Below are 11,963 nucleotides of genomic sequence, written 5' to 3' on the forward strand. Positions count from 1 at the left end.
TCCTTGCCAGCAGAACCCAGAGAGAGAGCCTAAGCGATGAGATGAACTGTAACGGCTCCTTGGCAGCCACGATAATCCCGTTCCTCTTTGTCAATACTCAGTTTCCCAGGCTCCCCTGAAGTGAGAAGAACATGTGACTCAGTTCCAGACCACAAAATTTAAAGGGAATGGTGCTGTGAAGCTTCTTGGAAAGCTTTTACTTTCATGATAGAGTGCTGCTGCCTCAGTCACTTCACGCAGCTGCGGCTGCCGCCTTGTGGCATGGAGGGAACATGCAAAAGATGGGAGAGGAGGAGGATGAAAAGTCTAGGTCCTTGATGAACCAACACCTATGACACTTAGAGGATGCTTATGTCCAGACTTTTTGTCAGGTGAGGAAAAATGAACCACTCTTTGAGGTCCTGTGTATCAGGTTGTGTTACTTGTAGCAGAGTGCATTCTTGATTGAGGGTCTTTGTGAGGATGACCAAAGGAATTATAAAGGACAGCTTCCTACTTGAAGCACGCTTGGGTCGCTTCTGCCTTTGGGGCCTCACCACTAATTACAAACCGGTTCTCAGCCTTCATGTGTTCTTCCCTCAGACTTTGGCTAATCACTGTAAGGTGGCTCAGGATGCTGCAGGCTGCATCTAGTTGTCCTGCATCACCTGCCTTCTGACCAGCAGTCTGTTACCCAGATTCTGAGCTGGAACTAGCTTGAAACCCTTTTGGCAACAGTCTGAGCTGAAGAGAAAGCCCCTTTGCGCAGAAACGTGGAACCACTACTCCTCCTGGGCAACAGGGAGGAGCTTGGGCTTTGGGCCAACCTCTGGGAAATGTTTACTCCAGCTTTGCCCTCCACACCCCCCTCACCCAGCCTCACCTCCCACACCTGCAAAGACACAAGCATGCCAAAAGAGTGCCACTCAAGAGGCTTTCTCCATTTTATTTCTTTGGGCAAAGAAAACGAAGTCTTTCCATCACATGTGGTAGAGATATATATTTATATATATTTATATATAATTTCTTTTGTGGTTGGAAATCCCAAAGCTGAGTCTGTTCATATTTTTTTCTATTTTTTTTTCCTACTAATGCCTCCTCTTCCCCCTGCCCCTCTGGCCCAGGCCCAGTTTCTGGGGCAGGTGCAGTGAAGGGTGAGTGGAATGGGCAGTGATTGCCAGGACAGCCCCCCACCCAGCTCAGAGATCTGGTGAGGGGCACTGGAAAGGGCTGTGCAGAAGGACAGAGGCCACAGGGGCACTCCTGTTTTTGTGGGGGATGCACAGCTCGTTAAACAGTCACCAGTCATGGGAGGAGGCTGGTCAGGGGTCGGGGGATTGCTCACAGTAGTTGCCAGCTCCCTCCACCCTGCCCCACAAACCCAGTCTGTGGGTGGGAAGGAGAGAGTAAAAAGAGAGAAATGCAAGGGCTGAGGGCCAAGCCTCCTCTGATTTTTATTGCTGGTGTGTTAGAAATTTGCCTTTCCCTTCTTATTTTGGGGAGATGGACTCTGAGAGGGCCCCCAGAGGAGGAAGTGACATTGGCTTCCCCAGTCCCCACTGATGGCCATGCCAGGCCTACCCTGGGCAAACACTGGGCTACTTCAGGCCTCTGGGACCCAGGGGTCAGTGATCCTCTCAGTTCAGTCTTGCTCTTCAAGAGCAATCATAGCCACCCCCACCCCCCAAAACAAGGGCCTCAGGCTCAAGCTTGGGCCCAGTGGAACTTGGAAGTGGGCAGTGCACCAAAGATCAAGCAGTTTTCTACTGGAAGAAAAGGTGAGGTTTGGGGGAAGAGATGGCCTAGGACAATGATGTTCTGAGCATGAAAGCAATAGGCTGAGCATGAAAGCAGAAGGTGGCTGAGGGAATCAAGTCAGGGAAAACACAAGAAGACATCACAGACACTCATGTGACCTCAGAAACTAGGTGAGGAGAGTGCCTGAGAGGCAGGTGGCACTTAATAGCTGTAGTTAGAGCTGGACAGTGGCCCTGGGTGTGGGGTCAGCCAAGCAGATGGGGCTGTTGTCCCGTGGGATCCTGGTCAGAAGGGTGAGGGTAAAGCTAAGAAGCCTCCAGGTGACCCTTCTCAAGAATAGGATGGCAGATCTTCCCTGGGCACTGAGCCTCCAGCCCCAGCCCTTCTCTCCTCCAACACACACATATGGACACACACTCAGGACCGGGCCAGGCTGTGAGGCCTGAGTCCAAGAGACCTTGGCAGGGAGGGGCTGGGCAAGTAGCCCTCTCAACCACAGGTAGGCCACCTGCTCCCGTTTGTCCTGCCAATCGGCCCAGGGAGGGAGAAAAGTACTGGAAGGAGAGAGGCCAGGAGTCCAAGGTGTCAGCTTTGGCAGAACGCACGCAAGCCCCCTCAGGTTACATGGCCGAGGAGATGGGTACAGAGAGCATCTCTGGACACAGGGTGGCTGACAGTTGCAGCCCAGACCCACCAAGGAGCTGGGCACCTCATGGCACTGCAAGGCCTGTCACCTCTCCAACAAGGGAGTGCCAAGAGAAGGAGCATGAGTTCCCCTGCTGCCTGGGCTCCTCATCCCACTCACTCTGCCCTTCCCCTGTTTCCTCCTTGGGAGGAGGGTCGAGTGGGCTGCCCAGAGGGGCAGCGGTAGAGCTGGGAGACACCCAGTGAGGGGAGGGGAGGGGAGGGGCCTGGTCACAGCTGCTTTGAGAACCTCTTTGGTCTGGGGATACAGGGGACATGGGGAAAAGAGATGGCGGGGGGGGGGGACACTGGGGACTCTGGCCTTTGACTGGGTATTTGTCAAAAGGCCACATGCCCAGGGGATCAGATTTCTGTGGACTCGATGCGCTCGAGGCGGGAGGGGGTCCAGGCTTTCTTCTCCTCCCCATGTTGGGGTGTAGGCGTGCTGGCACCTCCTGCAGCCCCCCGCTCTCGCAGCCGCCGCTCCAGCTGCTGGTTGCGCTGGTACATCTCCACATAACTCAGCTGCAGCTGCTTCTGGTACTCGATGACCTTCTCCTTCTCCTCCAACCACACTCGGCGCTCCTCTGCGAAGCTGGCACCCTGGCGCTCCCGGGCTCGCCGCTCAGCTGCTAGCTCAGCCTGCAGGCGCCCCACCTCCCGCCGCAGGGCCCGAGTCCCACTCTCCCCCGCAGCATCCACCTCCCCATCCAAGGAAACCAGGGAGGCGGCAGCAGCCACCCCAGCTTGACGGCGCATCTTGGCCTCGTCGCTCTCGCAGGTGGCCAGCACGTCCTGCGGCTCGGCCGGGTCCACTGGGGTCAGCGCCGGCTTGAGGCAGGCAGAGGGCAGCTCGCCCTCACCCAGCTCCAGGCTGGCCTGTTTGCTGCTGAAGGAGTCCCTCAGGCTGAGCAGCTGCTCCTCCTTCTCCCGCAGTGAGGCCCGGCCCTCCCGCAGCTGCGAGCGCAGCCCAACAATCTCACTCAGCTTCTGGGACACATCTGCCTGCGAGTCCTTCAGCTGCTGCTTCAGTAGGGAAATCTCCCCAGCCTTCTGGCATACCTGGGCAGGGACAGGTGAGAAGAGAAGTCAGGGTGAAGGCAGAGCTCTGCTCACCCCCACCCCAGCCCCCATATCCAGCCCCAGGGCATCAAGCTGCCCCAGGGCTCAGGGTCAGCTCCTCATCACGGCAGAAATGACATGCAGGCTTCCCTCCTCAGACTTGGGACAGACATGGCTAATCTCACACAGCCTGGGACAGCTCTGGTCCTCACAGACACTCCTAATTGATCCCTGCACAACCTTCACAGCCCTTGTGATAGTTGTGGGCTGCTGCTCTGGGTTTCTCCAGAGAGACAGAAGGAAGGGGACACAGGGAGATGCCCAACCCCCCAGTCTGCACCTCCCACTTAGTTTCCTCCATCCGGGGCAGGAAGTCGGCCTGTTCCTTCTGGCAGGCGGCAACCTTGTCCTCAAGCTCTTCCCGTTGCCTCATCAGCCGGGCTGCCTCCTCCTGCAGCTGTTTCTTGTCCTGCTGCAGCCGCAGCACCTGCAGCTGTAGGCCTTGCTGGGCGCGCTGGGCACGCCGAGCCACCTGCTGCAGCTTCCCACTGCAGCCCTGCCGCAGCTCAGCCAGCTCACGCTCCCAGGCCTTCTGACGCTCCTCCAGCACCTGGGCCACTGCCGCCTCGCTCTGCTCCAGGCTACGCCGCAGAGCTGCCACCTCCTGTTCCTTCTCCCACAGCCGTTCCTCTAGCTCCTGGATCAGAGCACTGGGCGAGGGTGGTGAGCAGGCCGCAAATGGCAGGCCTCCACCTCCGCCGTCCCCTGATCCCAGGTGGCCTGGCCGCCCCATGGATGAGGATGACCCACTCTTGCTGGAGGCCCGCACACTGTCAGAGGTCGCCAGGTCCTGGTAGCCTGACCCACCACCACTGCTGCTGCCACCACTGCCACTACCATAGCTGGCAGTGCCAATGCGGTTGATGTGGCTGGTGGAGGCACTGAGGGGCGCCAGGTGCTGGCTATAGCTGGAGCTGTAGGTGGGCAGGCTTGTGAGTGAGTTCCGGCCTGAGTCTGAGAGGCCACCCCCTCCCCCACCCGCTGGGGTCATGGTCCGAGACTTGTCCAGTCCACCCTTGAGGCCACCAGGGCCCTGTCGTCCCTCAGGGGTCCCGTTGGTCTGGGGGGGGCACAAGTTCTGCATGGAGTGGAAATTTTTGGGTACAACAGGCTTGAAGGCCGAAGGCCGAACTAGCGGCTCTGAGCACTGCACAAAAGCAAGGAAGGGGGAGTCGACATCAGGATGGGACCTTAGCCTTGCCCCCAGTCTCTTCCCTCTGATCTAGACTTGTTCAGCCCCACCTCCCACCCCCATTGGATCTCCATCCTGGGAGTCCCTCCTGGCTGGAGTCCCACCTTATATCCACCACCTGCCCACCTCACAGCCAGGTCTCTGCCCTAGACCTACCAGCTGGAGTTGGCCCCCAAGGCTCCCCAGCCCAGCTTCTATCTCAGCCCCTACAACCCAAAAACGTCCAAGAAGGCCCACTTCACCCTCCTCTATGGGCTGCCTCCTGCCCCAGGAAAAGGCCCCAGGGACTGACCTGGTCTAGCTTGCCAGAGGTGGCCAGGAGCTTGGGTGGGTGGCTGGGCTCACGATACTGTGGTGGGGCCTTGTCACTGCCGCCGCTGCTGCTGCTGCCACCACTGCTGCCCACCACATTGCCGCAGACATCTGTGTGGTCATTGCCCCGTAGCTCGCCATTGAGGTAGAGTGAATTGGCGAGAGCCTTGTCCTCCGAAGGGTAGCGGCCTGGCCTCTCCCTGCTGGCCCCACTGCCACGGGGGACAGGGAAACTGCCTTGGCTGCCCCCACCCCCCGTGCGGGTGCCCACACTCTTCATGGCGAATTCCTGAGTGTGGGCCACCCCACTGCCCACACTGCCCATGGCCAGACGAGGGTCTGGGGGTCCAAGCTCAGAGGGCCGAGGGGCAAAAGCCAGGAGGGGATCCCGCCCTGGATCAGCGCGCACAGGCAGTGTCTCCAGCTTCGCCATGACTAAGCCAGGGGGGCACTGTGGGCACAGGTGGGAAAGCAGATAGGTCAGCTCCACCTCCACTCCCACCATCCCATGCAAGCCCGACCCGGCACCACCTGCACCCTGCCCCACAGTGTCTCCTTCCTTATAGTGGGTACAAAAGTTCCCAAACACCCAAGGTAAAGGAATGGGGCTGGGTAAATAATGATAGCTTGGTAATAGGGGCTGCCCGTTGCACACCTGACAAAGCCCAACCCCCAGGGACCATGCACCTACCCTCCTAGCTTTGCTCTGCTCAGTATTCCATTCTTTAACTCCCACCTCAAACCCACCTCCTTCATGAGCCTCCCAGACACACTGACCCCCTCAACTCTTCACTGCAACCCCCAGAACTCAGGTGTACTTTACTCTGGGTCTGGACCCCTATATCCCAACCTCATGGGCTGGGGAGATGGGGTTGGAAGGGGATAGCAGTACCTGAATTCAGTAGGGAACCTCAGAACTTAAGGGAGGGAGAGAAACCCACCCCTATCCAAAAACTGTGGATGGGAGTCCTTCCCAGCCCCCTAACCTAGGGTGTTGCAGTCAAGGTCAGAAGTGGAGGCTCACTACCAGCGCAGGATCCTCTCCTTGCCTCTCCAAGGGGGTGGGGGGCCGATGGGTCCTCAAGCCTTGGACCCTCCGAGGCCCGGTCTGCAGGGGCCATGTGCCTCACTCTCGCAGCTCGGCCAGGACCAGCTGCGCGACTTTGGACGGGCCGACTGAGCCATCCCGGACTGCAGTTTTCTCCTCTGCGAAGTGGGAGGAATGGAGGACCTACCTCGCAGAGCTGCCGCATGTCAGGCACCCCAGGGAGGCGGGCGCGGGGAGGGGACAAGGGTATTGGGGGTCTGGTGGGCGGGAGCTGCCGCGGCGGCGCGCATCTGGGCCACCACGGGCATGCCCCGCCCCTCGCGGACTGCCGGGGACCCCAGCTGCAGCGCCTAGCAGGGGGCCCTCCCGGAGGTCTTTCCAACTCCGCCGCATGGGGGCCTGGCACGGGAGGGCCCCCTACCCATGGTCAGTACCTCAGCAGAGGCCCCCGGGCTGGCTGAGGCCGGGGCAGAGGACGCAGCGCCGCCAGCACGGGCGCCTGCCATGCCTCCCTCCTGGCCTGCTGTTCCTACAAGTGGGCGGGGGCAGGAGCGGGGCCTCCGTGCCCAGCGGCGCCCAGGAGGATTCCGCCCCTGCAGAACCCCTCCAAGAATTCACTGCCTTCGGGAAGACTTCCTGGATTACTCCCCACCCCCGCTCCTTGTGGACCTTGACCCTGCTTAGTTCACCGTGAATTTCTCTGAGCCCTTCAGTGGACGTGCGTCCCTCCTCCCCCAGGGCCGGCCCACAGAAGCAGGGGGAGCAGGGCCTCGGGTTACCTGCGCTCAGGAAGGCCCCGCTTCCTGGTTCCTTTGTCTCAAGTCCGCACCTGGGAAGACCTGCCCCAGAGATCCTCATATCCAGCCAGACAGTGGGAGCAGGCAGTGCCTGCTGTGAGTGTAGATGCTCAAATACGTGTGCCAGAAATGGCAGGGGGCGCCCTTCAGGCCTTTAACCCCTGTTCCCACCAGAAACCAGGCAGCGAGCCTTCCTTCTCTGCCAAGGTGAAGGGGTACAGGTAGCAGCCCTCGTCGGCCCCTTGACTGCTCTTCAAACTGTATTCTACCCATATGCCCATTTTTAATGCTGTGTTTGTGCTATCAGGCCCCAGACCAGGGGAGCCTTAACAAAACTCTTGCCCTTCAGTCTTCTGGCCATCACACCTGGAATTACAGCCCTAGGTGGTTGGAAAACTTACCACAAACCAGTCCACACTGACTTTGTAAAATTCCATTCTATCAGCATCTCCCCCTGACCCCCCAGGTGTGGAGTACAGGACTTTACTACATTGCTCCCTTAAGCTAATCTGTTCCACATGTCCCACAAGGCTGAGACTTAGGGTGAGTCAAGAGAGGCACCTAGGGTGCAATTTAAGTGCAGGATCAGCAAGTGCAGGACCCTGAGAGTGAGTACCTCCTTTCATCTGGTGCCCTAGGTGCCTCCCTTTTTTTTTTTTAATATATTTTTGGCTGCATTTGGTCTTTGTTGCTGTGCGCAGGCTTTCTCTAGTTGCGGTGAATAGGGGCTACTCTTTTTTGCGATGCGTGGACTTCTCATTGCAGTGGCTTCTATTGTTGCAGAGCACGGGCTCTAGGCACGCGGGCCCAGTAGTTGGGGCTCACGGGCTCTAGAGCGCAGGCTAAGTAGCTGTGGTGCACGGGTTTACTTGCTTGGCGGCCTGCGGGGTCTTCCTGGACTAGGGCTCAAACCCATGTCCCCTGCATTGGCAGGCGGATTCTTAACCACTGCACCACCAGGGAAGCCCTACATGCCTCTTGACTCACCCTGGCCATGCTGTCTCCACTCCCAGTATACTCCAGACCAGATATACCCCTCCCATCCTAAGCATGACCCCCTTCTCTTGCCGTATCTGGATGCAGTGTAGGGAGCAGCTGGGGACTAAGAGGGTGGAGGCTGTGAGGCCTGAGGCTTAGAACCAGTGGGAAGATCTGGGCAGGGAGGAAAAACGGACAGAATTTCATACAGATGGTGTTCAGGGGGTGGGGGCAAGGGAGGAATCTGGACTGGGGCACCAGGATGTGTGTGACACCCTTAACTTGACAGGAGGAGAATGTTTGGGGTAAATGGGTGATTTGAGGAAGACCAGAGAAAGATATCTGTCACATACCGGATAGAAAGAGAGACTGGAATCATGAGCATTCAAGGGTGGTGTGGGTGGCGCCCAGCATGGAGCTCGAGCGGTAGAGCCCCAGAAGACTGGGAGGTGGTGTGGGACTGGGAAGAAGGCCAGGAGAAGGCAGGCCCTGAAGACCAAGATGGAGTGGGCTGCAAGAATGTGGGGGCAGCTCCTGGTGTTAAAAAAGGGGCCAGGGCTTCCCTGGTGGCGCAGTGGTTGAGAATCTGCCTGCCAATGCAGGGGACACGGGTTCGAGCCCTGGTCCGGGAGGATCCCACATGCTGCGGAGCAACTAAGCCAGTGCACCACAACTACTGAGCCTGCGCTCTAGAACCCGTGAGCCACAACTACTGAAGCCCACACGCCCAGAGCCCGTCTCTGCAACAAGAGAAGCCACTGCAATGAGAAGCCCACGCACTGCAACGAAGAGTAGCCCCCGCTCACTGCAACTAGAGAAAGCCCGCACCCAGCAACGAAGACCCCACGCAGCCAAAAATAAATAAATTTATATTAAAAAAATTTTTTTAAAGGGACCAGGTAAAATTGGGATTGGCGGGGGTGTCCTGAATTTGGCAGGTGGAAACATCACGTGTCTATGAGAGAATGATTTCAGAAAAGTGGTGCAAGGCAGAGCCAGACTACAGGAGTAGGAGGGGGGTCTGGAGGGAAAGATGGAAGAGTTCCCTTCTCTTTTTTTTTTTTTTTTTTTTTTTTTGTGGTATGCGGGCCTCTCACTGTTGTGGCCTCTCCCGTTGCGGAGCACAGGCTCCAGACATGCAGGCCCAGCGGCCATGGCTCATGGGCCCAAGCCTCTCTGTGGCATGTGGGATCTTCCCAGACCGGGGCGTGAACCCGTGTGCCCTGCATCGGCAGGCGGACTCTCAACCACTGCGCCACCAGGGAAGCCTCCCCTCTCTTTTAAGAGGAGGCCAGAGAAGGCAGTAATTTAAGGTGGTTTGGGATCCAAGGGCTCTCTTCTAATTTTAGAATTTAACATGGTAGAAACCTGAGTGTGGTGATATCCTGAAGGAAGGCATCAATAGTGAGATTAGAGATCTAGGCAAGGGGGCGCCACCAGAAGCCTGGGTGTGGACAGGAGCAAACCTCAGAAGTGATCATGTTGATCATGAGAGTGACAGGAAGGTTCTTTGCAAACTGTAAGGTGCAGTACAAACATGCAATACTACCTCCTCTGACATTCAGTAAAGGAGAATCTGACCATAGGTTGGGGCTGATCGTATTCCACCCTGACCCACTGTTTCCCTGGATTGTGTGTGGTCCCCAGGAAGGCCTGGATGCCCAGAGTCCTGGATGGATGGAAATGAGGTCCCAGAACTGTTTCCTGAGCCTCCTATCCCTGTGGTTTACCTGGGGAATCTTTGACTACCAACCCACTGGAGGTCTCCCTGGAGTCTCGCTCTCCAAACAGCTTCGTGCCATAATTCTAACCTGTTATGGTCAGCCCCATACAAGCGTTCCCTGCCCCTTCTCTCTCCCAAGCTTGGGCTGCTGCAGCTTCTTTCCACAAAACCCCAGCAGGGACTGGTAGGATAAGGAGGGGCGTATGTTTCCCTGATAGGTGGAAACTGAGCCCAGGGGAAGGGTTTGAGCTTCATTTGTGGGTCTGGGTCCTGAACTAGCCCAGGTAGCTGAGTGTGGTCTGCAAAGACAGCCTCATGGCCTCAGCTCAACAACCTGGGATGACAGCCTGTTGCCCGATTCTGCCTCTATCTCTGTCCTATCAGCTCTCAGTGCCTAGGACATTACACACAGTATTAGTGGTCATGAATGGGCCAAAGAGGGGGTTACATGGGCAGGTCCTTCCATCCTACAGTGACCACCCACCCCACCGTAGCTGTGCCCCTCCCAAAACTAGGAATACCCCACCCTTCTCTTGGGTCTCAGAGGCCCCAAGCTCAGCCCATTCACCCCCTAAAGATCTCAGCAGCCCCTCCTGCCAGCATCTTTGTGGGGGGCTCCTCACTGGGCTTTCTTCCTCAGCACTCCCTCCCCTGTGCAGCTGCCAAGGGACCCTTTCTAAAGGGCAAAGCCGATCTTGTCTGTGCTCTGCCCAAATTCTACTGCACCAAGTGCAATAGACAGAGCTACGGAGGTATCAGCTCCAAGTGTAAATCCCAGCTCAACTGATTAGGGGTGGAACTGCATGCAGGTTATTCCACCGTGGGTTCTCACACCTACCCTACAGGAATCTTAAGAAGTGAATGTATTATGGGTAAATGCCTGGCATTCCTCTCAGCCCTCAGAACCAGAGCAGAGCTTGAAGCAGGGCCCCCAAGGCCTCTCCTGTTGCTCATCCTATTCCCCGTGACCTGAGCCCCTCTCCACTCTACACGCAAAATCTCTTCTCAGCTCTCTGTGCCCATCCTGCATCCTTCAAGGACCAATCCAAATGCTGCCTCCCAGGACAGCATCCCTGATCTACCCTGGGAGAGTGGGTAGGGTGGTCTTGGAGCACTTGGCTCAGGCCACTCCAGGGATATTTCATTCTGAGACTGGCCTGTGAGTACCCCCGGGGGAACGGACAGCAGAGTCTTGGATCTCTGGCCCCTGGCACTGAGGAGATACAGAGAGAATGTGTGTGGGAATGCTAGTTATGAGCAATGCAAAGAGGCAGTGAATCGGACAGGAAAATCAGGAAGGGCTTCCGAGAAGAAGGACTGGGAGAAAAGGTATCAGGGGCACTGTAGGGCTTTGAGGGGTGCAGAGGTCTCCAGAACTTCTTGGTTGGGATGTGTGAGGGAAGATCCATCTTCCCTTGGCGACAAAGGGGGAAGGGCCCCATCCCCTAGATCCTGGCTCTGATAAATCCCATGTTTCAGGACTGAGGGGGCTGACAGCGCCCCCCCCACACACACCCCGAGCACACACACGCGCACACACGAGCCTCCCGCACGGGGGTGGGGGGTGGGTGGCGGGTGTTCGGGCGCTGCCCACGACAGAGACCCCGGCCACAGGCCATCCCAAGGAGGTGCCCGGGGGTGGGGTGGTCTCTGCGGTGGGGGAAATCCCTCCCGCACCTCTCGGTGCTCCCCACCAAGGCGTGTGGCCCGGGGGGCGGGGCGCAGAGGGAAGAGGTGACATAATCCGGGCCGCACCCCCTCCGGCCGCCACCTTCCTCCAGGCCCTGCGAAGCATCCATGACATCATCGGCCTCATCTTCACTCCCCTCACCCCCAAGGATCCCAGCAGTGGGACGCGCCCCCTCCCCAGCTCCTGGTCCTACCGAACGAGCCTCGCGGTGCAGCGGGCAAGGAGACAGGCAGGTCGGAGCCGGGAGGGGCGCCGCAGTGGGCCTGCCTCACTTACTCGCTATCTCAGGGTCCGGTGAGGGGTCTTCGGCGCGGGCGCCGCCGGCCCGGCTAGCTGGCGCAGCCAGAAGCCCGCCCGGCTGGGCGCGAGGCGCGGGCCCGGCTGCGCTCCGCGCCCCTCCCGCTCCCCGCCTGGGCCCCGCCCACTCGCGGCTGCGGCAAACGCGGGCACGCCCTCCAGCCACGCCCCCCGGACCCGCCAATCCCGGGGCTGGGGCGGGGCCCAATGCCTTAACCCTTTCGTCGCTGCGTCCAGGCCCGCGCGTGGGACCCCTATCTTTCACCCACCCCAGGGCGCCGCGAATCTGCCCCGAGCCCCCTGCTCATTCCCTGTTAACCCTCAAGACCCTTGGGCTCAGCCCCCAGTCTCTCCTCTTCAACAAATCCAGTAGGACCGCGCCC

At 58.5% G+C, this 11,963-nt stretch overlaps 1 protein-coding gene across 2 annotated transcripts; it reads right to left on the minus strand.

Annotated features, from left to right (window-relative positions):
* Positions 1-901: 901 nt before the first annotated feature.
* Positions 902-11,694, minus strand: LZTS3 (leucine zipper tumor suppressor family member 3). Of its 2 annotated transcripts, XM_007465403.1 has the most exons (6): positions 11,560-11,694; positions 6,034-6,253; positions 5,028-5,498; positions 4,094-4,690; positions 3,824-3,955; positions 902-3,483 (listed from the first exon to the last, which is right to left on the minus strand). In XM_007465403.1, exons 3-6 carry the CDS (start codon positions 5,478-5,480, stop codon positions 2,785-2,787), a joined length of 1,881 nt encoding a protein of 626 aa, XP_007465465.1. In that variant the 5' UTR covers positions 5,481-5,498; positions 6,034-6,253; positions 11,560-11,694; the 3' UTR covers positions 902-2,784. The 2 variants fall into 2 exon arrangements, with proteins under 2 accessions (XP_007465465.1, XP_007465466.1); XM_007465404.1 differs by lacking the exons at positions 6,034-6,253; positions 11,560-11,694 and having other exon boundaries at positions 2,785-3,483; positions 3,824-4,690; positions 5,028-5,510.
* Between the last annotated feature and the right edge of the window lie 269 nt (positions 11,695-11,963).

Source organism: Lipotes vexillifer, unplaced genomic scaffold (assembly GCF_000442215.2).
Source record: "Lipotes vexillifer unplaced genomic scaffold, Lipotes_vexillifer_v1.1 scaffold875, whole genome shotgun sequence".
Taxonomy (NCBI): Eukaryota; Metazoa; Chordata; class Mammalia; order Artiodactyla; family Lipotidae; genus Lipotes; species Lipotes vexillifer.